General features: G+C 45.5%; 1 protein-coding gene across 1 annotated transcript in view; it reads left to right on the top strand.

Annotated features, from left to right (window-relative positions):
• The window catches only part of LOC126546315 (protein APCDD1-like), a 344,614-nt gene that overhangs the window by 62,777 nt on the left and 256,752 nt on the right, over positions 1-25,085 (top strand). Inside the window, exon 2 of the mRNA XM_050194491.3 lies at positions 7,570-7,708. Coding sequence (XP_050050448.2) covers positions 7,570-7,708 — 139 coding nt within the window. The remainder of the gene's footprint in view (positions 1-7,569; positions 7,709-25,085) is intronic.

The following is a 25,085-nucleotide window of genomic DNA, read 5'->3' as shown; positions in this document are numbered from 1 at the left end:
CGCAGTTGCTAGAATAATAAAGAAAACCAGCGGTAGGGAGCGAATAACCTGCCCGCCACTATACGTGTTTACATTTCGTAAGCAAGCTCTGAAGGGTATTTTTGCTATTTCAGAAACTCTTTGCACTGAGAATAGAATACAGCGTTGGGTAAAACGAGTTTAGGATTCGGATCCCCATGATTCTTGAAGTTTAAATTAAAGGGACTAGAAAGAAAAATGCTAAGTCATGCGGTTTCGACTGAGAAAGTATCCTTTTTTTTTAGAGCTCTTATGTTCGTTAAGTTTGTGGTAAGAGGTTCTTCCCTACCAGAAAAAATGAAGGCCGAACTTGCATTTCTTGAATTTCGCGCTGAAACCTCATCACTGGTACGTTAATTAATGTGGCGTACCGAATTTTAATCTACTTTCTCGTATTAAGGCCGTTGTGGTGCAGTGAAAGTTCACGAAACTTGTCAAGTTCAGTCTTTGGCTTCTTTAAAATACAATGCAGTTCACCTTTACCCATAAAAAAATTAACTAGGCCCGAGGAGGCACTTTAATATCCATGACGTCACGACTGGCTGGTGCGAGAACTTTACGGTGGCGTCGCCACCTGCTTTTCGTTTTTACGTCTGTTCTGGCTTCTCAAGCCTCCTCTCGCATTAAGAGTGTCCCCTCCCTTTTTTTTTCAGAAAGGTAAAATTTACTAGCACAGCTCAAGTTATGTTTCAGTCTACTGTCCATTTAAATTTACGGACTTTTTGAAATAAGCTTTGCGTAGCTAGATACGTTTCTACAAGAAACTGAAATTTTAATGAGAATTAGAATTAATTTATAAAATTTGGCGAACATAAATAAGGTGTGTCTCAAGCGCGATAAGTTGCTGCACGCGAAGGTTCTCAAACGTTTCGCGTACCGCGATATTCCGCCATCTTGGAAAATTCTGAAGTTATGAAAGCAGCTTCGTCAAGGCGTGTCCGAACGTGACAGACGTCATGGTTTCGTGGCCGAGTTCAATCTTTGGAGCTGTACTGAAGGAGCGCTACCGATCGATAGGTGAGGTTCTCGACCATATAGAATTACCTCCGCACACGCGTTCCACGGCGCCTAATAACAGGCCCGAATTGCGGCAGCCGTGTGCAAATCCGTGGCCGGCGCGGACGGACACCGACGCGGCCAACTCAACCCGCATCGACTTCTCCCACGCAAGCGCCGTCCCTCGCTGCCCGCTGGCGTGGAACCTTTTCACGGCCCTCGACAATGGCCATGCTCCAATTTGCAGCATAAGCCGGTGTTAATTATCGGCCTAATGAGGCTTAAAATAGATTTCCTAACGTGTCGAAGGAGGCAGGACAAAAGGGCGCAGAGGCTAGGAGCTCCTGTGTGGCCAGACCGGGAAAATGGCGGAAGGAGGGAATCGATTCAGTGACTGCGCGCTGCAGCTCAGAAGAATTCATGATGTGCGAGAAGCCTTCCGGGCTGCTGTCCCTTGTGTTCTTTTCCCTGTGCTGTATTCTTAATGAACGGCTTCTCCTTCGGAGCCAGAATCTGGTCGACGGTAATCACGAGCGTCTGTACCCCGAGTGCGCCGTTTGTTATACGAGGCAGGTGCAAGCACCGCGGGCTGGCCTGCCTAGTGTTTGCCGAGGCACCTGGTATGCGGGCGAACGCGCTCGCAAGTAAGTATCCAGTGGGCGTCGCGGATGTTTTGGCGTGGGCGTAACCGTAGCCGACGTCTGTCAGCACTCGTCGAGATGCGTTTCATTGGCAGTGATCCAAGGACCTGGCGTGTAGTTCCTCCTGGCCACTTCAGGTCCTCCAGAGAAATAGAGCGAAATAAACGTTGATGATTGAAAAAAAGGGATAACATTAGCAACACGCTCATGATGGTGGTAGCCTATTGTCAGTGATTATCAGAATGACTGGGCAGGGAGCAAAGTTACGGCTTCAGACGAGGCCTTTAAATAATCTCAATTAACGCTGTTCACTAGATACGCCGTAGTCGGGGCATTCGGATTAAGTTAAACTAACCTGTAGTTGTTTTTCACGTTCACCAAAATTTAAGCACGCTAGCGTTTGCCTGCCCCCTTTGGAACACGACCACCTCTGCTGAGAAGGGAACCCGCGACCGCGTGGTCAGTAGCGAAATGCCCTGTATAGTTCCTGGGCGTTCGCGGCACGTTTAAAGCGAAATGGCGCAAATGTGATCAAATGCTTAAAAGCAGACCGTCTTCGCCGTATCCAAAATTATGCGCAAGCGTGAATTTTACTTATCGTACCATCAAATACATGAGTTCCGATGCTCACCAACGTTATCGCTTTCTGTTTCCAGTGTCTGAGTTGAACGCTTCGCCATAATTTGGTCACGATCATCACTGTCTTCTTTCTCCCCACTAATACTGAATTCGAAGCCTTCTTCGGCTCATCCCCGGCAAAGGTCGGTAGGTCTTTCCTCTCTCGCCACGCTGTAATAAAGATGCATGACCAACAGTGTAAACGAACCTCTCTGCCTTCAAGCACAACAGTCCAATGCTCTAACCACTATGCCATGATCGCACACGCCCTCCTCCCGTGCTGAAGCCGATTAGCTCTTTGAGGCGTTTGACGCATGCGCCTCCTGACACTTTCTCGTCTTCTTTCCTCGCGACAGCTCGTCCTTGGGGCGCTCTGTTAGACTGCACTATCTCCGGGATCGCCCGGCATTCTTCAGTACTTTCCTCGTAGCAGACAAAGCTACGTAGAAACTGTGCGACGTTGCAACGCTTCATGATAGCCCGGTCGATCCCGTTTTATCATTTCTTCACCGGGATACAAATGCCGTCGTCGTTTTAACATAGACCACATGGCATAAACATAGGTACGTAATAGTGGATGTACGTAGTCCAACATCACGTCACAATGTGTGCTTCTCTCGCTAAAGCCCGTTCAATACCTATACAGAACCCAATAGTTGCCATGTCGTACAAATCACGTCGAGCAGCCGCAGTAGAAATGATGCCGTTGCCGTCATACGATCGTAGTCAATGTGGTCGTCATATTTCGTGGCCATTCTTGCGTATGTGGACGTGGGAAAGTCTTGGAGCTGTTAGCTACTGCCACTCTTGATTACTGCAGAGGATGGGGCGCTCTTGGAATCTAAAAGTTTTGATGCTACAAGTTGCATAAGAAAGACTTAAAGTTGCACAAGCAGCCGATTGTTTGGCCCCTAAAGTCCACGTACCGCCTGACACGTCCGGTTTAGTGGGGCGTACCCAATTCGCTGCCGCGGTCAGAGAATGATGCTCTTGAAGTTTTGTTACGTAGACATAAATACCTAAGAAAGTAGAAGCTGGAAGGGCCTCCATGTAGCAGGCCGTTCAGTTATATTATTATGTAAAGAAGGGCAATATTATTTATTAGTTGAATAAGACATAGAAATGTCATGGCAACACATGTAAGTTTCTTTGAAGTGACTGCATAGCATCCGTTGTCGGTATACAGAAGGTTACGTAGCACTATGCAAGACAGCGGTATGGAATCGAAACAGAGAAAATACGGAAATGATGTTTAAATAGAAGGCTGACGATTTCTGGCAGATTATTCTTTATACTGATGAATAATCTTTCAGTAGCAAGTACGATAACTGCCCTGTGCCTCCAAAATTTGATTGAGAATATAAATGACTAAGGGACAACGCGATTAAGAGTGATGAACTAGATAAGGGGATCATCGAAAAGGTCAAGGTGAGAAATTTGTTATACTCACGATGAAATGCTTGAAAAAGAAAGGTGTTTTGAATATTTGTTTATTGTTCACGTTGCATAGGTGCATGCCACATTGTATAAGATTTCTACATCTTGCGTCTAAAGATTTAAGGCGAGTCTCGGGCGTGCGACCTGAAGACACACACACAAAAAAAAAACGACGAGAAAAAGCCACAATGTGTGCCAACAAGAGTTTCTAGGCTCCTCTTCACTGTCACGTTTAATCAACAGTTATGAGACCTACTGTGTATTTTCGACCAGCATCCGGGCTTACAATCTCGTTGAAATTGAAACTTCAGTGTGCGTGTTTAAGAATTCCCAGAAACGGACGTGAGATTACATAGACGAGGCCAATATTGGTAATCGAATATTCATGTAAAAAAAAAAAAAGTGAACGTCGCATTGACTAGACCCCACTACCGCTAGCGACGCCAACGTCTCGCTATTATACCATTCATCTGCAGCGCGATAGCGCTTATGTCTTCAACAGAGAATATGCCTCGGCCATTCAGCAATACAACGGGTTGGAAAAAGCGCTGCACAGAAGCGTACTGCACCCCTCGGATGCCTCATTTAATGAACAGAGCAATGAAAGGACGCAGACCAAAAGCGCGGCTGCGTTAAAGGCCTCTCCCCATTCCCAGTCATGGCGCACGCATTTCACTTAGCGCTGTCCAAATTTACCCGTTCTGATAGGGCGCGCGGCCCGGCTCGACGCTTATCGAAGCGCAGGCCGCAAATTGATTAACTGTCGAGGTCGATTGGCGACCGCTAATAAGCGCAACCGTCGTGCATGACCCCTTATTGAGCGGGCCGCCTCTTTCCCCGCCGCCCGCCTCTGTGAAAACTTGTGCGACTGTTTTTCCCGTGCCCGGCGCCGTCGGCGAAGAGGATCGCGGGGCTCGATGGTTGGCAGGCATTTCGCTCGCGCTTTCGCCCCTCTTCTGTTCCTCTTTCTTTGCTCTCGTTTTTGGCTGCTCGAGAGTGCGCTCCTCGTTTCGCGCCCGACGGGAGAAAGTGGAGCGACGGGCGAGCCGATTAAGCTGAAAGTTTTGGGACGCTTCGGCACCCGAGTCGGAGGGTTCGTTCAGGTGCGATTTTTCAGCGGGAGTTTCAACGCAGCACTCACGTGCCCGGGCATGGGCAGGCTCTTGTGGACCCGCTTTCCGGCCCTTGCATATTTGACGAGGCACTTCCTCAGAAAGGGTAAGGTGGCGGGGGTGGTGGGGGACGTGGGGGCGAACATTGACACGGAGTGCCCGCATTTCTAAAGCTGCTAAATGACGTCTGGCTAAACCTATTTGTATCTCTTTTTATTTTGAAATTCTTCATTGAATGTAACGGAACTTTTCTACTTTGTTGCGCATTATACGAGATTAATGTACGCTGATTCAGTTTAGTCGTGTGCATGTAACTCTCCTCTTTTCTTGTTGGTGGCCATGGACGTCCTGATATTGTGAAAATGAAGGCTGCAAAAATCAGTGTTTTTTTTCTTCTTTCTAAGCTTTGGCACTTTCTGTAAATACTTGACGGAAGTGCATGCATACACGGAAAACCAGTTTGTGCATGTTGTCTTTTTCTTTTTTGAGCCTCACATATAATTCTTACCATTCACTTCATGTTATGCTGCTGCATTTGTGGCTATGTACAATGCCGGTATAAATGACTGGTGAGAGCCTCTTTTCTGAATTTCTTTTTTATTAATCTTAGTTGGTTTATTTTGCTTCAGTCAGTGTTTCATTCCTTGATTCTTTTTCTCTCGTTTCTTTCTCTGGAGAATTTATAGGTGACAAAGTATTACATTTTGTCTCCTCATTCCTTCTTGTAGGTATCACAAGCCTTCAAGGAACATCTCCGTCAGCTCCGCTGCTGCCTATAGATTGCGCCCGTTGCCTACAACATATCCACAAATCTTCGTGTTCCAATAAGAAATACGTTTCTCCCCGTGCCCTTCACAAAACAACATGCCGTTTTATCGACTTCATGAATTAGCGGCTCCTTGGCAGCCGCTTTCGGCTGTTGACGTAAGCTGCTAACTTTACTACCCAATAGAGAGGTTTCAGTACAATCTCACGGCAGCAGAAGAGTTGCGCAAAAGTCACCTGGCACCATTTCCAGCACTTCTAGAGACAATAACATTGTAACACAGCGTTAACGTACATACGTATTTTTATGCGAACTGCGTTAATATCGCGCCTGAGCGTTAACATGAATGCGGCGCCTAGAGTACGATGAGATTAGTATTAGCAATTCAGGGTCATCATGATGGTGGTGACCTGTTTTCTCACATTGAGGCACAGTACGCGCGGTCATCAGTGTTATTAGAGAGAGGGAGTTCGACTCATGTTGGAGGAGTGAACTGTCTGTTTGGTGACTATACAATCATCATACACTTCTTGGAGAGTGAATGGCAGCGAGGTTTCCTGATGCATGCGGGATAGTTGGACCTGCAGTCGCAACGCTGAAGAAGGAAATGAAATTCGAGCACTACAGAGAGCTCATGGCACTGGTTCCGCGTATACTGCTTTGGAGGACTACTGCAACTGTGAAACATCCTTTGCAACGCTTGGTGACGTGATTCTTGAGGGCTCGCTTGTGCGATCCCTTCCTGGTGAAAAATCGACGCCGTGATACGGAATGACAATAGCGCACGCAGGTCCGACGCCATCTGAAAGCGATTTCCATTTCGCTCCGCGTATTCCTCTAAGTGCTATGTTCCGCCAAATTTTCGACCACGTGATTCTCTTACAGATCTACGAAACGGAAGGTGACGAGCACAACGGGGATGCCGCTGCGAAATCAAATTTGCAATGTCCTGCTCCTCAGGGACATGCGGGAGCTGTTGGGCCATTGTCTCTTCGCTTTTTGCTAGGTTGATTAAAGATAGTAGGTAGCTTTAGTTGCGGGTAATCGTAATTCAAGTATTTTTCTAAGTGCAGCTCGTAAAGAAAATAACAGTGAAGCGAACAAAATAATTACAACAATAGCATCGTACAAAACAAGTCGCATTGAACAGAGGTTTCGCTCCTCTGTATGTGCTTGTTTGAACAGTAGAAAGCCATATTTTTGTAGCCCGTCTGAACAAGTCGGAGAAGAATGCTTTCAGCCAGGGTACGGAGCACTTGTTTGTCACATAAATGCATCATCCCCTACGGAATGTACTCGCAATATCTCTGAGGTGTCATATAACTGCGGTAATGTGAACCATTTTTACGTGGTAACAATGATAGCTAATTTCTAGTCGTCCGCTCTCGGAAGTACTGCAAGTAAAAACGCCCCATTCGATAACAAAAATAACTGATAAATTTTTTGGGGGACGAAGAAACAACGTGTTTTACAGCTGTCAGTTTATTGAGTGTATGGCTAAAATGCCCTTCTTGGAGTTTGAATTTTGCTGAAAGAGGTAGCGAGTAATGATTAAAAAATTTAAAAGCATTTTCCTACATGGGCATGTCCCGTCTTATGCACGCACGTAGGAAGTCTAACAAATTAAATTAAGGGGTGTTACGTGCCAAAACCACGATCTGATTATGAGGCACGCCGTACTGGGGGACTTCGGAAATTTTGACCACCTGTGGTTTTTTAACGTGCACCTAAACCTAAGTACGTTGGTGTTTTCACATTTCGCCCCCATCGAAATGCGGCCGCCCTAGCCCGGATTCGATCCCGCGACCTCGTGGTTAGCAGCCCAACACCATAGCCACTGAAGTGGTATTATTCGATGCGGAAGAAAATAACCGCGATAATAAGCGGTCACCTTGTTCTGTAGACGAGTTGCGTGGCCCGTGCACGCGTCAGCACCTGGGTCTCCGTTGTGACGCCATATGTTTGCATGTGGCTGGCGCAGGTGTCCCGGGCCGCGCGTTCGTCAAGGACGTGGACAGCAGCGCCCGCTGCTCGCGTTGGGCCAGGAACCTCGCTCGCAACTGGCACGCCGAAACCTCGCCCTCTGAGCCCGACTTGAGCGGCACCTGGGTCTCGCAACGGTACGCGAGTGTGCCTCTTTGCTCTCACGGGTCGTAGCGCCGTAGCACTCGTAGTTTCGTAGCCACCTAGAGTGTAGCAAGCAGTTCCACAGACGGACCGCTTTCTCCCTAATAGTGCTTTGTCCCCTGAACGCAAGATACCGAGCATGATCCAAAGCCATGGTGCGCCGGATTTGAGTGAGTCTGCCTGCGTACGCTCTTGCTCGCTCTTGCTCGCTCGTGCCAATGCAATTCAAAGTACGTGTGCTCTCCCGGAATTATTATAGGATCCTACATATTCTCCAATCTAGGTTCCGACCAAGCGAACGCCAGCTTCAGAACATGACGGATAAACTGCTGTCTCAATGGTTCAAGAATTTCGTTGGTAAATTTACCGCGTGTACCTTCCGGTTCTGTCCACCAGTACCAGAACCTGGGGCATATGAATGCCCGTCACACGCCCATAGCATGTCTACGGCTCGCGTACCAGCGGGAACGCGCTTGAGCGACGCCTCCTGGAATGGCACGTCCGCGGCACCGAGTTTCGTGCCAAGGGTCCATCACGTTCGTGGACCGAGCACAATATCCTGTTGACAGCTCTCGCGCGGAATCGCGTATTGCGGATGATTCAGCGCCCGTTGTGTACGTGATCGCGTTTATCTGAAGCTGCAAGGACCTGGTACTACGAAACTATTCCCAGGTAAGAATGGTTGCTTTTTCTCATCTGTCCAACGACACCTTTGCTATCATCTCGTTCGTCACGGGCGGACGCATTGCGCATGAGTGCTGACCATATAGGAGCCACTGTGTTGCATGACTATATAGAACAACGCTTTGTTACAGAACTCTCCTGTGCGCGACCAGATTAACTATCAGTAAACAATAAATTGTACTCGCTTCTGCTACTGTTTTACAATAATATAATTAGAAGCATTAATTTCATCAAATATTATTAATCATTTCATTTCTTGCCGGTATGTGAAACACCTTTGTTGTGAATTTGAAGAGCAAGAAGAAAAGGTCACACGGCATAGCTTTATACCTGATTGGTTTATTTGCGTGCTTTTTTTTCCTTCGAACTCTTATGAACGATATAGAACAGGCGACCTCTCGGGACTATATGTCGACATGACACAAAAAGCAGGTACGGGCTCCAAATGTTCCTCGCAGAGCTTATTGACAGTGCCTGATGTTTTGCTTCAGAGGTTTCAAACAAGCAAGAGCCTGGAGTGTGGTTGATTTTGATTTCGACGCTACGTGCCCTCAGCGAAAGAAACATGGGCCAGGATAACGGAACGATTTTATTCCAATTATTTTCCTTTTCGCGCATCGCAATTGGTCCGTACGCACTCCGCATACGTTATCACCAATATCGGCAAGTCGTGAGTGGTAGGTTATAAGAATGGAATAAAATCAAGTGAACGGAATCGCTACATTATGCTGGCCATGACTTATTAAAGTGACATCGTTTGCAATGATTAATAGATTACGTAAATACCTAGCCTTGCCCTTTATCTTTTAAACTGCAATCGAACGCCTTCATAACGAAGTGCTTGGGTCCTCCGAAATCATTCGTTATGCAGGTCACTTCGCGCACCGCAGAGATCACAATACAACCATGACGTAATTATTCCTTCGTTATACAGATAATTTCGTTCTACATCTGTTCGTTGTAGAGGCGCTTGACTGTATAATGAAAACTATTAGTGGCTGCCCAAGAGGACATTCGCAAACAACTGCTTGCACATTATAGTTTCACACGTCGCGCACGGCGAAGCTGGCCCCTGCGTGCCCATACGAAGCACCAGAAACTAGAAAATTTTACTGAAAACTTCGTTCCCTCTGACGTGAGTTGACGTAGGCTTGAAAAAAATCACAAACGCAATGTAGAAACTGTCTCCAAAGAGAACTTAAGGCTGATGATGGAGGAGTAAGAGAAACGAATAGAGGACAACATTGACCGACCGGTTGACCGACGCAATACATGCCATAGGTGCCGCACCGACTGGTCATCTTTACAAGCTGGCATTAGCACGCAAGTTGTCTCATACGGCCAAGATCCCAGAAATCGACACGCTGTAGCTAACCTCTATGGATATACAACGTTGCCGCACCGCTCCAATCTATATTCCCGCTGCAAATGTAGTCCGCTTCCCGGCGGGGCTATATAACCGCCGACGTCGGCCATGCCCTCGGAGGGGACCCTGCACTCTCTGTCCAAAGACCGTTGGGTGTTTCTGTCTCATTCGTTTGTTTGCTGCTGGTTTTTTTTTCTTTCTGTCCTTAGTGCGTCGGCATGCTCACGTCGAACAGCCCCTCCTGACTTCCGAGGAAGAGGAGCAATAAAGCACGAGGAAACAGGAGGTTCGCGAAGGAGAGGGAAGCTATGCGACGATATACTCAGACACAGTTGGATGGTCCATTTGCGCGACTGAACTCGGCTTAGAGAGAACAAAGAGCTCAGCGAAACAAAGGACACGTCAATCGCCAACAAGATAAAAGAAGAAAAGAAAGGTGCTGCAGCGCGTTCTGGCATTATTTGAAACAAACTTAGTTTCTTGTTCACTTTCTGCCCCGAAACCTAATTAAATTTGCATTGCCGGCGCAGTCCCATTTGTTAAGATGTGCTGATAGTTTGTCGTGGTCCCTCCTTTGACGGTGTCATCGTGTTGTTTGTGTCTGCGCGCGTACACACAGACACAGTTAAAGGTCTGTGTATGTATGTGCGATCATGCGTGTTTGTGTGCGTGCGTGTCGCGTGACTGTGGTTGTGCTCTGCTGCTGGCTCATTATAATGCAGCTACATAGCTCTATCAGCTGTGTTACAGCTAGCGACATATCCACAGTTCACGCAGTTCATTGTAATGTCGGCGGTGGCTTATGCATGCTTAAGTTGTTGTCCTTCCAAGCTTAGAATGTGTAACTATTTCCCGAATTTAAGCAGTTATGATGAGCGGTTTTCCTGCCTTTCCTTTATACAAGCGTTCTGCAATGGACACATACGATGTCCAACGTTTTGCATCGACAGCAGTTAAGCGCTCGAAACTGTGTTTGCCTTGTCCTCCCTGTCCGTCCGTCCATTCCGTTACGCTGAGACGATCTTTGTCGTTATTGACGACCCATAACGACTTTTGTCGTCGTCAGGCCACTTAGTCATCCCCAGCTTCACCATCGCCAAAGGGCGCAGGAAAAGAAAACTTATCCTCGACCGCCACCACTGCTATTCAGCCAGTATTCCTGGAGCAGTGTGTATTTGTGAGTCAGGTGCGCTAACCACCGCGCTATCGTGCAACATTTTCTTTCTTTATTACACGGGAGGAGAACTTAAAAAAAAAGAGCCACAGAATTTTAAGGTCAATGAAAACACATTCAAAAGTCAGGCAAGCACGTGCCCAATAAAGACATCCAGTCCGGCGTACGTGCAGCGTACACACTACGAACGTTAGCAGCAGACTCCCGAAAAAACTACCGAATGCTTCGCGCTGGTTCAGCGCGCCTGTCACACATTCTGCTGCACCAAAGGCTATGAGGCCAAGTACTATGAGCATGTCATATGCTGGGTCACAGGGATCTTTAGAATGTAGGAAACGAATCGTGTATGGTGTGATATCTAAATCTTTTTTTAAGTGTTATTTGGAGAATGTCTCAGAAGAGCACCGCATCCCTACGCTCTACAAAACAGTGATCAATCGTTTGAGCGTGGGCACACAAACGGTAGTTTGTCGACCACGGCACGAAACAGCCCCTTTACTCCAACCAGGTTTTGACAGGAACGGTTGCCGAATGTAACTTAAAGTAAAACGTTTTGATCCTTAGAGGAATAATCATTCGACGCACATGCTTAAATACATCTAAGTACAAACGGTAAAGCGGGACAGGAAACAGTGTGTCTATGAGTGCAGCAGAAATTTCTTTGCGGGAGGCAGTGAAAATATATGTCATACTAAAGCAAGCCTTTAGAAAGTAAAAAAAAAAACCCTTCAAAAACCTTCTTTAAGAACCCCGAAGCTCGTGCATCTCTGACAGTTGATTACACAACTATTTCTGGAAGGTAAATTAGGTAATTCATTAAGCAATGTTGTAACATCTCTCTTAGAAATGAACTGTTTGCATCAGGAAAGAAAAATAACCGGGAGACAAGTTGTCTAACAAAAAGGGAAACAAGGTCAAGACCCCCTCATTCGAGAGGAAGAAAAGGTTATCACGCCCCATGGCTTCAACACGGGAGTTCCACACATAAGCAGCAAACACGATGGAAAGCCTGCAACCTAAGCCGCGAGCAGCGTAACACCTGCAGTACATACATAATTCGAGCTGCTAGGAACACATTGCAGCCCTTAGCTCGGCTAAGTATGGACAACTGCCGCCTCTGCCATTTGTTAACCTTACGTTGCATTTCTGCAACTTCCACTGACCAGTCAGAATTACTATTGAGATATTGAGTGATGGTACACCTAAGTACTTGGAAGTCCTGCTTCCCCTGAATACCTGCGGAGTTGGCATCGTACACCATAGACCCAACTAGGACCCTCAACTCTTCTCAAAATTAACTGCTGCACCAAAAGCTGAAAACTGCTGCGCTATGGCAAGGGCAATCTCTACGTTTTTCTTGTCAGCACAGAAGGCGATGTCATCTGCATAGGCAAGTACACGAACCTCATTGGACGACAATGTGAGCCCGTGAAAGGCATGAACCTTCAGAATGCGGGCGTAAAGCGGTTGCATGTACAAAGCGAATCATAGAGGGGAAAATGGACAATCTTGCCTTACCGACGCCAGGAGGTAGGTCGATTCGGATAGACAACCATAAACTATTAGCCTTGTTGTGTCATTAGCATAACAGATCACGATGCCTTTAAAGATATGAGACCCAACGTATGTGCTCTAACATACGAAATAAGAAGCCGTGACTAACTTTATCAAATGCTCTTGCCAAATCAACCTGAACTATTGAGACCTCACCTACACGTTCTGCTACGCACTCTAGCACAGACCGCGCGACGTGGAGATTTGTCTGAATTGATCTTCCTTTAATGATACATGTTTGGTGGTCTCCCACCACTGATCGAATTAGGTCTTGAAGGCGACTAGCTAATCTCTTCGAAAATATCTTACAATCCACGTTGCAAAGTGGTATGGGGCGATATCCCTCGACTTTTGCAATTTAGTTGCACCACTGCTTTTTTTTTTGTTAAGTACTGTGTGCCCTTGATAGAACGTGGCGGGCAGGTATCCAATTCTGTGAGCTTCTTCATACGCGTTAAGCAGAAAGGGAGCCAATATAGAGCAAAAACACTGATAAAATTCTGCACTCAAGCCGTCAGGCTGAGGAGTTTTTCCTTTAGCTAGCGAATAAATGGTTGCTTCAGCTTCCGCGATCCATATGTCTCTATCAACATCATCACATTCTTCTTGACTGAGCTGTGGCAGCAATGAAACAAATTTTTCGGTTGCAGCTTCATTATTAATTACTTTATGATATACTTTATAATAGTCAGCGAACGTTTTCATTATTCTAGCCTCGTTCCGCCCCAGCATACACAATCTCGAGCACTATCCGCCGCGCTATCGTGGAACAGCGCTGGGCAATTAATGTAAGGTTTTGCGCTCCACACAGAGTCCGAGAGCAGTGCGTATGCATTTGGGAGGCCGAACAAGTAATACTGTAGTGGACGAGGAGTACATTATGCGCATCGCATAGAAATTGTCCTCGACAAGATGGCAGTGTGCTGACGTGAAATTCTTCGTTGTCGTACTCGGGAAAACAGCTGCGGCGGTACAAGGGAGGCGTACGCGACAATGATGGTGATCAGCCTCAAAAATGGCACATACCCACAATAGAGTACGCACCAAGAATCAGGGAGTTGGTGGAAAACAACGAAGAAACCCTCAACGACGTCAATCCTAACAAGTACATCGCAGCGATGACACCACAATAGCAGCTCACAGGATTCACAGCCGCCAAATGCGCAGCTCGGAAAATGTACAGGAAAAAAAAACCGCTCAAATATCGTAGGTGGCAATGCTCCATTTGGCTCACGAGATCAGTTGTAGAAGAAGTTTTGGCCTCAGAGTTGATTAGTTTTCTGGCGGGTCCTTTAAAACGACTATTGGAGCCAGAAAAGCAAGAAGCCCTTGACAAATCAACTTACTCATCCCCGGAGGCTTAAACATCGATTTACACAAGCCATTTAAGAAAGAGTGTAAGGAAATGTAATATACAAATGGTCATCTCAAATGCCACGCTGCCGGAACGTCAGACAGGTAGGTGCTTGGAGGTTGTCCTACTTATTGATGGAAACAGAAAATATGAGCGTTTTACGCAAAGTTTCGAACTTAATGCCCTCACCATAATAACACATGAAAGAAACGAAAATAAACATGATGCAGCAAGATCGTCTGAGTGAACTACGTATATTCATATAGTAAAATGTTGAACCGCCTTTAACAAAAAATAAAAAAATTAGCATTACCCTGTGGCCAAACAGCTGCGAAAAGAAGGTTTCATAAAGCTATAGCTTTTACTTAAACAAATCTAGCCTACTTGGATATGGGCAGTCTGAGAGTGCTAAAGTCTGTCCATGTACATATTTCGAACTCCGCAACATGCACTACTATGTCGTAGACAGCAAGTTGCGTATGCCGCAAAGATGAAGTGACAACTCATTCATGTAATCCACAGTTTTCTTGTTGTAATAGCATTAAATTTGTAGTTATGGTTTAAATATTAAACATCATTTACATTCTTTTTCAAACTCTTACTTTATTTTATGCGACCACACTCCTCTCCACAGTCAAAATCCCCATAGACAGTGACTTTTTGTCCAGTTCCCCGTAGTGGGTGAGTGGAGTTATAGGAGAAGAAAGCTAGGAAACAAAAATAAGATGGTGGTCTACATAGTGCTGCCGTTGTACTATATAAGTTCGGAACTGAATGAATCGCTGAAGTCTGCTGTTCATTTCATAATGTCCGAAAGGAAACAACCAATTTTTAAAGGACGATAAAAAAGTGCGGAAGATGAGCGCGCACTTTTCACATAGCGCTTATTTTTCACATAACAAAATAGCAGGAGTAGAGAGGGATGCTCTTTAATAAAAACAGGAGAGGTTGGCCTGGCGGCACGCCTGTGGCATGCTACTCCAGATGGATATGAAGAAAAATGAAATGATACACACAGTACATACGGCACTTAACGCACACATAACACAACATACAATAATAAAGCATTTCCACAAATGTTACAATACATTTGCCATTCGCCTTGCAGTACATTTACCACGCACGAGGGCGCATATTAGACGGAGTACACTAGACTTTTGCTTAACGTCGTTTTTCCTGTAAGCATTAATGTGAGTCCGCGCTAGTCGTCATCTCCTTCCTTTCGATGGTGTGAGATGTTTTTATGCTGTTTCAAACCAGAAAAGTGACCAAAGTCTCTGTGCTTCCACTTCTCCCTGCAGTTGGATAATGACAGTCGCGCATGAAGGTTAGAAGGAGAGCACAACTCTGAAAGCGGGCACACTCCGAGGAAGAAAAGAGACAAGCAGAGGCTGGACCGCACTCCTGCTTGCGTGAACCAAAGTCCGAATGCTCAAATACCAATGCAGCCGCAGCTCGGCTTCAACATTGAATATATATATATATATATATATGTATATATATCAAGCTTAGAGAGGGCAATATGACCTGGCCTTTGCCTGTGCGGAGCGATACGCCGAAAACGTCACTGCGTCGTTTTTCAGCGGTGAAATTCGCGCGCTGGTTTTTTTTACATTTACATCCAATCGACGCAGACACAACTCAATAGCTAAGCAGGGTGAGTTAACTGACAGAAAGAAAAGAAAGAATGCAGCCTACGAACAGCTGGCTATGAAGCACACAACGGTATTGCGCGCAATTATGCGCATATTTTTACCTGGCGACGTTTTCAACCGCTCTTATTGGTTTTCACCACCTGGAGTACACGGGCTGCCGACGCATTATACACGGTGAATTAGGCGCAAGTCAGTGCGCGCACAGTGGTACTGCGGTCGCGACCGTATTCCGACAGAAGCAAAAGAAAAGTATGTAAGCACGCATATAGGCACATGCACACATACACACATGCACAGACACTCACACGTACACACACACACATACATACAGACACGCATGCACGTACGCGCACCGAGAAGCAGCGATATGCAGCCACTAAGTATATGCCTTTCTTGACGCGCTGATATTGCATGCACGGCCAGGGTTCGCCGGTATTGATCTTGGGCTCTGAACGGGTTTGAATCGCGCTACCGTACACCCCTTGAAGATGCATTACCAACAAGCCCATATTGCAACCCTCGTGGACATATTCAGAGACTGCTCTGCAAGCAACCGCTCAGTTGAAAACCGATAAGTTGTGTCGAAGTTGCACCTAGCTAATGTATACTTTTATAATTGAAAGAAACGAAAGAAAAATTGTAAAGAAAAGAAAGGCTCCGAGAAATAATTTTTCCTCCGTACTTTCGGGCCCAAAGGCAGTTTTTCAATTGCATGTGGGTTTTGCAAATCTGAGTGCAGTTCTGGAAAACTTTGAGCAGCATGCACGTGAAACTGTACTCTAGTGGAGCTTTATTTACGCGATTCCCATTGTGAAGCCGTTCACTAGCGCGGGCTTTGAAAGCCGAACTCCACAACCTGCACACTAATTTTCGATGTTGCCGATAGGGCTTCGGAGACAACTGACTGAAGTACGAAACCAGGCTCCATGTTAGCTTGTCGTGAGAGAGCTTAAGTGGAAACGGTGCAATGGATGAATGCCCCATGTGCACTGGAAGAGTCGTTTTTCTTAGACTTTCTTAGGTTCTCATGCGGCACATGAGGGTACTTAAATGAAACGTGCAAGCCCCCGCGTGTTAATGTGGTACAGTGGCTTACCAGACCTATAATCTTTAAACCAACTCGTATAACCCTGTTTCATCAGTCATAGTACGGCATCTCTGAGAATCTTGTTTCGTGTCGGTCTCGCTCCATAGCCCCGATAGGTGGTGAACATCTGTCGAAAGGCTGGATCAGAACACTTTGGAACGTTCACGGGTAATTCCGGAGTGAGAGCCAAAGCCCATGGGGATGGAAGTCTTATTTACTTATATGCTTCAAGCTTAATTTAAGGGCCATCCTGGCCTGAAGTCTCTGGACAGAGACTTTCTCTGAGGATAGGAATAGACACATGAAGCGAATACGGTGCGCCTACCCTATGGATAAGTGGTCTGTGGGCTGGAAAAATAGGGTGTGGGCCTGAAGAGAGGGAAGCATATATATGGTTTCTGGTACGGAAACAGTGAATCCTGTTTTTGTCCTATAAATCATTGTGTTGATCACAACCATGCCTTTGTACCTATTGGACAATAACGCAAAGTGGAAAGCCGTGAAATCTTGAGGGACAGCCGTATTTGGTAGTCTAGGTGGATGATCACGTCGTCGAAGCTTCGTTTATTAGCGGTAAGAGAAGTGCAGCACCATGGGAGAGGATATCACCCGATGTCACAGTCAAGGTATGGAGTATATTTGGAAAGTATTGTGAGCTGTCTTCTCAGTTGTCTTACTTGTTCATGATTATAGACAGGCGCCGTGATGGTTTTAGGCTGGACGTGCTCTTGTAGTGCAGGAAAAGGGGCGAGTCGAGGCAGCGCCGCCGTAGCCCTCATGACGTTCTTGTTTACACCTACGAGTCACGCCCTCTGTTGTGCTGTCAACCAGTGAAACTGCGCTGCTTGGTAGATAACGCGTGGTTGAGGGACTGAGCACAGAAGTTGGCGAGTCACCTCAGTGGTTTAGCAGCTCGCCAACCATTATTGTTTGGTACAAAGTTTCAATCGACGTTTTGCGGACCTCTTGAAGCCATCCGTCACCGGAGCCGAAGCCGGAGCGATGGATTTCGAGCCCCAGGTCTCACAATCGCCCAGTTTCAGGTGTATGTGATCGGCCGATCCTAAGTGTAAGGTCCGTCTTCCTTCCGAAATTGTTCGCCGCATGTATGTAGCAGAGCTTTTGACTTGGTATCTCGATTCCAGTGTTCTGTGCGTACGCGTGAACGGCATCACGAGCTTCTTGTATCCGCTGACACCGTGTATCGAGGTCTCTGTGTGTTGACCAGAGTGTAACCTTGTCACTACAAGTTAGAAACTTAGGACCGCGTTCACTAAGCTTCTCTAAACTGAATGCGTTTCCCCATAGGCCGGCGTTAAAACCCGCCACTCTCGATATTAGGAGACGCGATGACTAGACGATCGCCGCTGCGATCTCCATTCGCGACGGCACGTACGATAGAGCAGTTTTCCCAATATCGGCGGTGTCCTGATGCTCTGAATGTCTTACAGTTTCCATGCAAGGGACACAACGGCAATATTAAAGAGCAGGGGCACAAGCGCGCAATCTTTTGAGACTCCGAGATTTGTCGTGAACGATCCATAGCGGGTGTTTTTCACACAAAAACATACGGACCATAGGTAAGGAATTGACGAGACAAGCGCAAACTCACAACTGTATCTTTTATTTTTATTTTTTTATAGAAGGAACGTTAACTTACACATCTCTTAAAAGCACCACCTTTAGTGAAATCAACGCCACAACAAACAAGCAGTTACCTAAATAATGCAAACATAAACTGGCTGGCATTTCCCATCAGTCTATCCCGCGACATGTGCTGCACAGATACGCGATTCTTTTTCAAACAACATTAATGGATGGCCGATTACACAATCGTCTCCCTTCTTTTTAATTTAGAACGCCACGCCTCTATGACTTCTCTATTAATTTAGCGCCTGTCTCCGGATAAAGTGCGGGCACCCGTGAACATCGGTGCACATGTGCAACCACAACGAAGGCAGTTCTCTATCAATTCGGAGCGCGCTGAGTTGTTTGTCGTAGCGTTGATTTAACGACCAGGTGGCGCTTTTAAGAGTTGTATAAATTAACGTTTATTCAATAAAAAAAAAATCAGTTGATAGTTTGCGCTGATGTCGTCCATTTCTTCGATATCGTCCTCGTCCGTGTGTTTTGTGCGCAACCAACAGTGTCACTCGATAACGACTCGCCCAGCTTTCAGTTAATCTGCTGAACGATCCAGCTTGATGACCATCCACATTAGAATATGTCCTGGAGCTCTAGAATGAGTGCACAAATTTTGTTAGGTGAAGCGGTGGGTCAAAATTTTGCATGTTTTGAAGCATTCTCTCATGTTGGACATTACCATACGCCGGCCACCACCAGGCACACCAGCTGGCTACGAGGTGAGAGAGATAGAAAGCGAGGAGAGGAAAGAAAGGAAAACCCACCAGACGAGGGTTTGGTTGGCTACCCTACACTGGGGTTAAGGAAAACGGGGAACGGAAAAAGGAAAGGAGGGAGAGAGTGAACAAGGTGAGTACACGCGGCATTGCGTGCAGCGAACTGACACCACGGTGTAGTCCAAGCAGCCCCGCTATATATCGTGCCCCGCCGATACGTTGGACTGCCTACACTCAAAGAGCATGTATCGTATTCAGTGGCAGAGGAGACAAGATTCCTGCCTCTGGAGTGCTCCTCCGTAGCTGTTGATGCGCGTTAAAGTCACCTGGGATTACCCAGGGGCCAGTGGTCGTTAGATGTATGTCGCAGTATGTCGCAGTATGACGCAGTTCGTCGTTAGCAGTAAATCGCGGTCTTCTTGACTTCAATGTGGAAAGAACACTGTGGGTGAGTAACGGAACTTACTCGATACTGGGAAGCACTGAGTTAAGACTATCCAGTACTTGAACTGCACTTCGTGAGGACGGAGTGTGCAGCCTTCTCAAGGGTGTGCGAAGGGTATTCACGAGAGACCGAAGCATCACAACCCTCCACTCGCCGGTGTTCTTCGGGTCATTTGTCGAGAGTTGGCGCTGAGATGGATGTCTGCCAAGACAGGCAGGCCGTTCTGCGCGTATAGATAAGGTGTGAATACGATCTGGACCGGCCGCTAATTTTGATTTCGGGCGAACCCACGCAAAAGCCGACTTACTAACATTCGTTCGAAAAATTTACTAATTGTCAGTGTGACAAAAGGGGAACGGAGGGGCCGAGAGCTGGTTGGTGGCTTGCTCGGCTTCGGGATGGGCATCATTACTATGTTTCCATTCACGTAGAAAGGCTTCATCGGTCGACACTATTTTTAACATGCAGCCCAGTGTGAATGGCATTTTTTTTTCGAGTTCTTAAAGGTGTAGACCGGACAGGGCATTTCTGCCTCGTTTTATTTCTTTATTGGGTAGCTTTCCATCCAGTAATTACGCTGTAGACCCTCAATTCGTAGCAAAAAATAATTAATTATGTTGCCTTTCAATGCGATCAGTTCAAGACGCGCGCCAAGTGCAACATCTAGGATTGGACGTGAGAAAGAGACCACGTCAGTGAAATCTAATGTGGCGGTCTCATGGTACCAGACCACTGACACGTTACACACACAATATGACCGTGGTGCTGAAACTCGAATCCATTCAACAGTAGACGGGAGAAGAGGGGAGAGCGGGTGCCGTTTTGGCAGCTTTAGGCGACACTGTCATTGTATGGCTTTCAACCACTGCACCAGGATGACTGGGACGTCCTTGAGTTGTTTGTACTTGCACTTTAGGAGACGTACTACACTTGGCCCGCATTTTGAACGGGTCGCATAAAAGGTGCTGTAATTATTTGTCGTTCTCTCTCAGGAATTCAGGCTTCCTGCCGTAATTATATGGAGCCGAGAGCTACCTAAAAAAATGCAGGACAGAAAATGTTATTGTCAGTACTGCTTTTAAAAACTCGTAGGGGATGTCGGGATGCTCAATGCGAAGTATGTGTTTTTTTCTTCTTCTTTCAGTTCTGTCAATGGCAGCAATTAGCTCAGTCACAGTTGTTCGGAAGGATCTTAACGTAAGCCGCTTGTTTTGCATGCTTTTCCATGGTTTGCTCGAAGACAACGAAATAAATGGAATACACAGACACACAGTGGCATGGATATCTGTGCGCGTTTCGGTAGGTACATATTTCGTCCTCTATACTCACGCATATTGGCGTTTTGAGAGTATTAGCTACATATACAAGCGGCGGCGCAAATATTTTGGTAAATGTCTTTATTTGCTTCGGTACTAATGAAGACTTTATTGTCCTTTATGGCTTGTAAGTGAAACAGAAAAGAGAAGTGAGAAGAGAAGGGAAAAGAGTGAGTGAAAAGTGAAAAGAGAAGTCACAATTCAACGCTTACGCCGAGAAGAACATGAACAAATTCATTTTTTCCAGATCATACTAGTTCTTTTGCCTGCAAACTTCGCTGCGCCTTTACAAAAAACTTGATGCCTTGCGTAAACTCGCTGAAAATAGACTGTGACGTTTCTTCCAAATTATTGGAGGCCACTAATCTCTGTACTGCGAAGAAAATAGGCCTGTTCAACTGGCATAGCGACATTCTTAGAGGACAGTGACACTGAAGCAACAACAAAAAAGCGAGCGAGAGAAAGAGAGAGAGATAGAGAGATTCGCTCCTTATGCACACATTGCTCAACCGACAAACTACAAGCAAGCGCTCAATTGCTCGGTGGATTTACATACTCCTCTCCTCTGCTGGACAATTTAGCCCTTGTAAATACACTTTGTTGACAATCTTTGCGGGTGCAAACCTGATGGCATTTTGATGCGAAAGCATCAAATGGCCCATGAGCGAAATAGCTGGCGTCTGTAGTAACCAAACAGCACCTAAATTCCCATTGGCTGCGATGCCACGTCACAAGCGCGCCTCGACGGAGCAGAGCGGGCGAAGCGGAACACAAAAAGTGTCGTCTCGCAGAAAGTCGGTGGCAAGCGGCGTCCTTGATTTCTCAGCAATATCGTTCAAAAATATTTCGGCCTACAGCCACCATGCTAACGTAGAGACTACAAAAAAGAAGCAGAACCCACACCAATTTAATCGCAAAATTCGAAAACATACCACGCTGCAAAACTCGAAAACATTACTCGCAGCGCAAAACTCTAAGGGCGCTCAGCGGCGTTCAATTAGGCATCAATGCTTTCGCATTCAGAACTGATAAGTGCTTAGATGTCCTCGGTTCTTTTTGTTTGTTTTTGCTTTCATGCTTGCTGGCGGCTTCGCTTAATTAAAAGACTCCTGTCTTTAGGAGCGTGTAGTTTACAAGAGTACAGCGTTGCAGATGTAAGCGAAGGCGCATTAGATTTATTAAGTTAGACAGATTCAGGGGCGCGCGCACACTTTTACGAGTGCGGACTCTGGGAGCAAGCCATTTCGGACAAATGAAGTTGAGCTGCTGTAATGCATGGCCCAGCAGTAACAAGATTATCTTGCCGGTACAAATTGCGCAGCCGAGCAGTGGTAATAAAAGAAAAGCGGATCAATTTTAAAATTGTTTCTAGCTGCGCATGTTTTTTTTTCTTTGTGAGAAGAAAGGTAATGCAAGTAAATGTCACTATGAGTGACATTTATTGCTAACACTGAGAGGTTCACGTAATCAAACGGTAGGGAGAACTTAAGTCTTGAGAGCTTAGCAAAAGCGGTGTCGTCACTTTTGACTGCCGTATCGCAGCAGGCTGCGAACTAGAAACAGCATGAGTGAGTAGTTGCGTGTGCTGTATTGCGCGACTGTTTACTTTAGCACGGCGACAACATTTTAGGGTGGAGGAGAGAAGGAAAGCGTGTGACTTCTCGTGTAGGTGGCCATGCATAAAATATCTCCTGCGGTAAAAACGTACGCAAAACATCATTTAAATGCAAGGACATCTGGTGACAATCTTCAGCTGGTAAACCATGTTTTTCTAAACCAACGCCTTGACCGTTTGTAGTGACCGTTACAACTTTATGCAAGGTATATTTATGCGAGCTATAAAGGCAAAATTTGTTCAGTTTATTGCTACCATGCTTTCTTTTCGTTCCCGTCGCCTTCGTAATTGAAATATACGGAAACCAGATTACCTTGGCCGGGCATTTCAATTCGCATTAAGTGTCGTGGGATTAAGGACTGATCAGTGCTGTAAGCGACTTCGGACTTCGTTCAAAGATAATCGATTTTCTTGCTCTTTGTTAGGCTTTACTCTTTTTTGATCTGATTGTACCGTTGTGGTCTACTGTTAATTGCGCTACCATATAGGGGCCACTTTCCAGTTACTTTCCAGATTGGATACTCACTGGCTTCAAATAATTTCGCGCGTTCTTTTGCCAATTTCAAGGCTGTTTACGGACTGCTCTTGCATCGTTGGCCCGCCAGAGTCATGAGAAAAATCACGGAAGCGTTTTTAAAGTGAAACATTCTTTGCTTAACCTCGTGGGATTGGCCTGAATGCTGTTTTCTTTTCTCCTGCTTGCTCGGTTGGTATCTCCGCGGATATATTTGCCGATTAATTAACTAATTAATTACTTAATTAATTAATTATTTTACCCTCAGGGCCAATTGCCATTACAGAGGGGAGTGGGTTGTTATACAAAAAATAGTTGAATAATAAAGCAGTCAGTACAGTTCGTACAAATAAAGCTCGCAATTATGCAATGTTAGCTAATGCATCACGGAACATGTGGTTATCATTATTAGTAACAATGTCAACGGGAAGTTCGTTGCACTCCTTTAGCGTACGAGGCAAAAATGAGTACAATAAGCTCTTTGTGTTGACTAATGGAATACCTACTTTGTGATGAAGATCGATGTAGCGGGATATGTACTGTGGGCGAAGGAGTAGTTGGTCATGTAGGCAAGAATGGTGATACAACTTGTAGAATGGTGATACATATACGTATGTTATATGTGCGCCAAACGCAAGTACCACAAAACCGGTTTATAGTATAACCAATATATGTTGTCAGTAAGCGATCCTCTGTTCTGCGCAATAATATTTGTTTTTTTTTTTTAGTCCCACGTAAAACTTGAACATATATTGTCGGCTCATAGGTATCTTTAATGCATGCGGACCTCTTAATGAAACAGCGCATTGTATTTAACGCATTTTTTTATTTACTTATCTTTCTATGATTTAGTCATTCGGCATGTGCCACTCAATGTCTGCCCAAGTCTTGGCCAACCCTCCAGAATAAGCAAACCGTTTGTTGATGCCCTTGTACAATCGGTATTTGGCCCTGAGTATCTCTATCGTAGGCTCATGGTCATCTTGAAAGTCGGTATAACCTTGCTCCACACAGCAGTAAATACCCTGCTTTAGTAACCATAGAGGAGGAGGAGTAGATTTTAGTGAAGAGAAAAGAGGAGAGGTCTGCCTGGAGAGCGTGTCTCTAGCCTTCTACTCCTCACTGGGGAAAGAGGAAGTGGGAAATAGTAATCATAGATATTTCTAAAGCATATGGCAGTGTGGAGTACAGATCTTGCTGAATAGGTTAGAGGCCGTTGGCTTTTCTCAGTGCTCTGTCTCATGAAGTTCATGATTCGTAGATTTCAAACAATACGTTTAAACAACGAGACTGAAAATACAAATATAACACGCTTCGGCATGAGGTAACTTCGTTGTTGTCCATTCAAAACTTTTCCGTCTCAAATGCCAGTGTTTATTCTGGTCTAGTTATTAGTTTCAAGTGTGGTTTTGTTTCGGGGGACGGTAAATATGAACTTTATAAACTGCAGCTATTGCATAATAATTTGTGCATCTTGTTTCGTCCTCTGCACTTGCAGCTTCAATGACGAAACTTGTCACCCTCTTGCATGACGCATAATTTACACCTCAATCTAAAATAGAAGCCTGCTAAACAACTTATGCTTTGTTATAATGTCCCTCCAGAATAGGTGAGACACCTGTTTTACTTCTCTTGTGGATTTAAAAAAATCCTCTTCCACAACAAATTATGGAAAGAACGCAGAAATGCATAACATGTCTAACATGAAGCCTGTCACTAAAGTTAGGCGCATTTTGCCTCTCGATAGCTTAATAAAATTGAAGATACTTTCCTGGGTGTCAAACCGAAACATTTATTGGTTTGGTTCAAGTTACAGTTCAAACGTTTTGGTTCAGTTCGAGGATAGCTATGGAACGGAAAAAATAGCGGTTCGAACCGGCTCAAGCTGGTTTATTCGTTCTATAATGGTTAAGTAAAAAATATATTTTAACTTTTTAAGCCGCACGGCAATGATAAATTAATAAGAAAAACAGTTGGACGTCTGCGCAAAATGATAACGTTAATTCGCTAGGAAGATCCGTTTATGTCCTTGTCTCTATCTTTATTAAGCGCTTGTGCATGAAGCGCCTTTCTCTTTTTGATTGGCACCCAATAGACAGTTTAAGAATAGCGTATGTCACCTTACGTACGTTAAACGTAAGCACCTTTGCGGGACGTTACGGTGCATGTATTTTCAAGTCATTTAGTTTACCCTACAGAGGCATAAACGTAAAGAAAACGCTATAAAACAGGGCGCCGTCTGGTGT

Source organism: Dermacentor andersoni, chromosome 1, assembly GCF_023375885.2.
Source record: "Dermacentor andersoni chromosome 1, qqDerAnde1_hic_scaffold, whole genome shotgun sequence".
In the NCBI taxonomy this organism is placed as follows: Eukaryota; Metazoa; Arthropoda; class Arachnida; order Ixodida; family Ixodidae; genus Dermacentor; species Dermacentor andersoni.
This window is presented reverse-complemented; position numbering and strand designations above follow the sequence as displayed.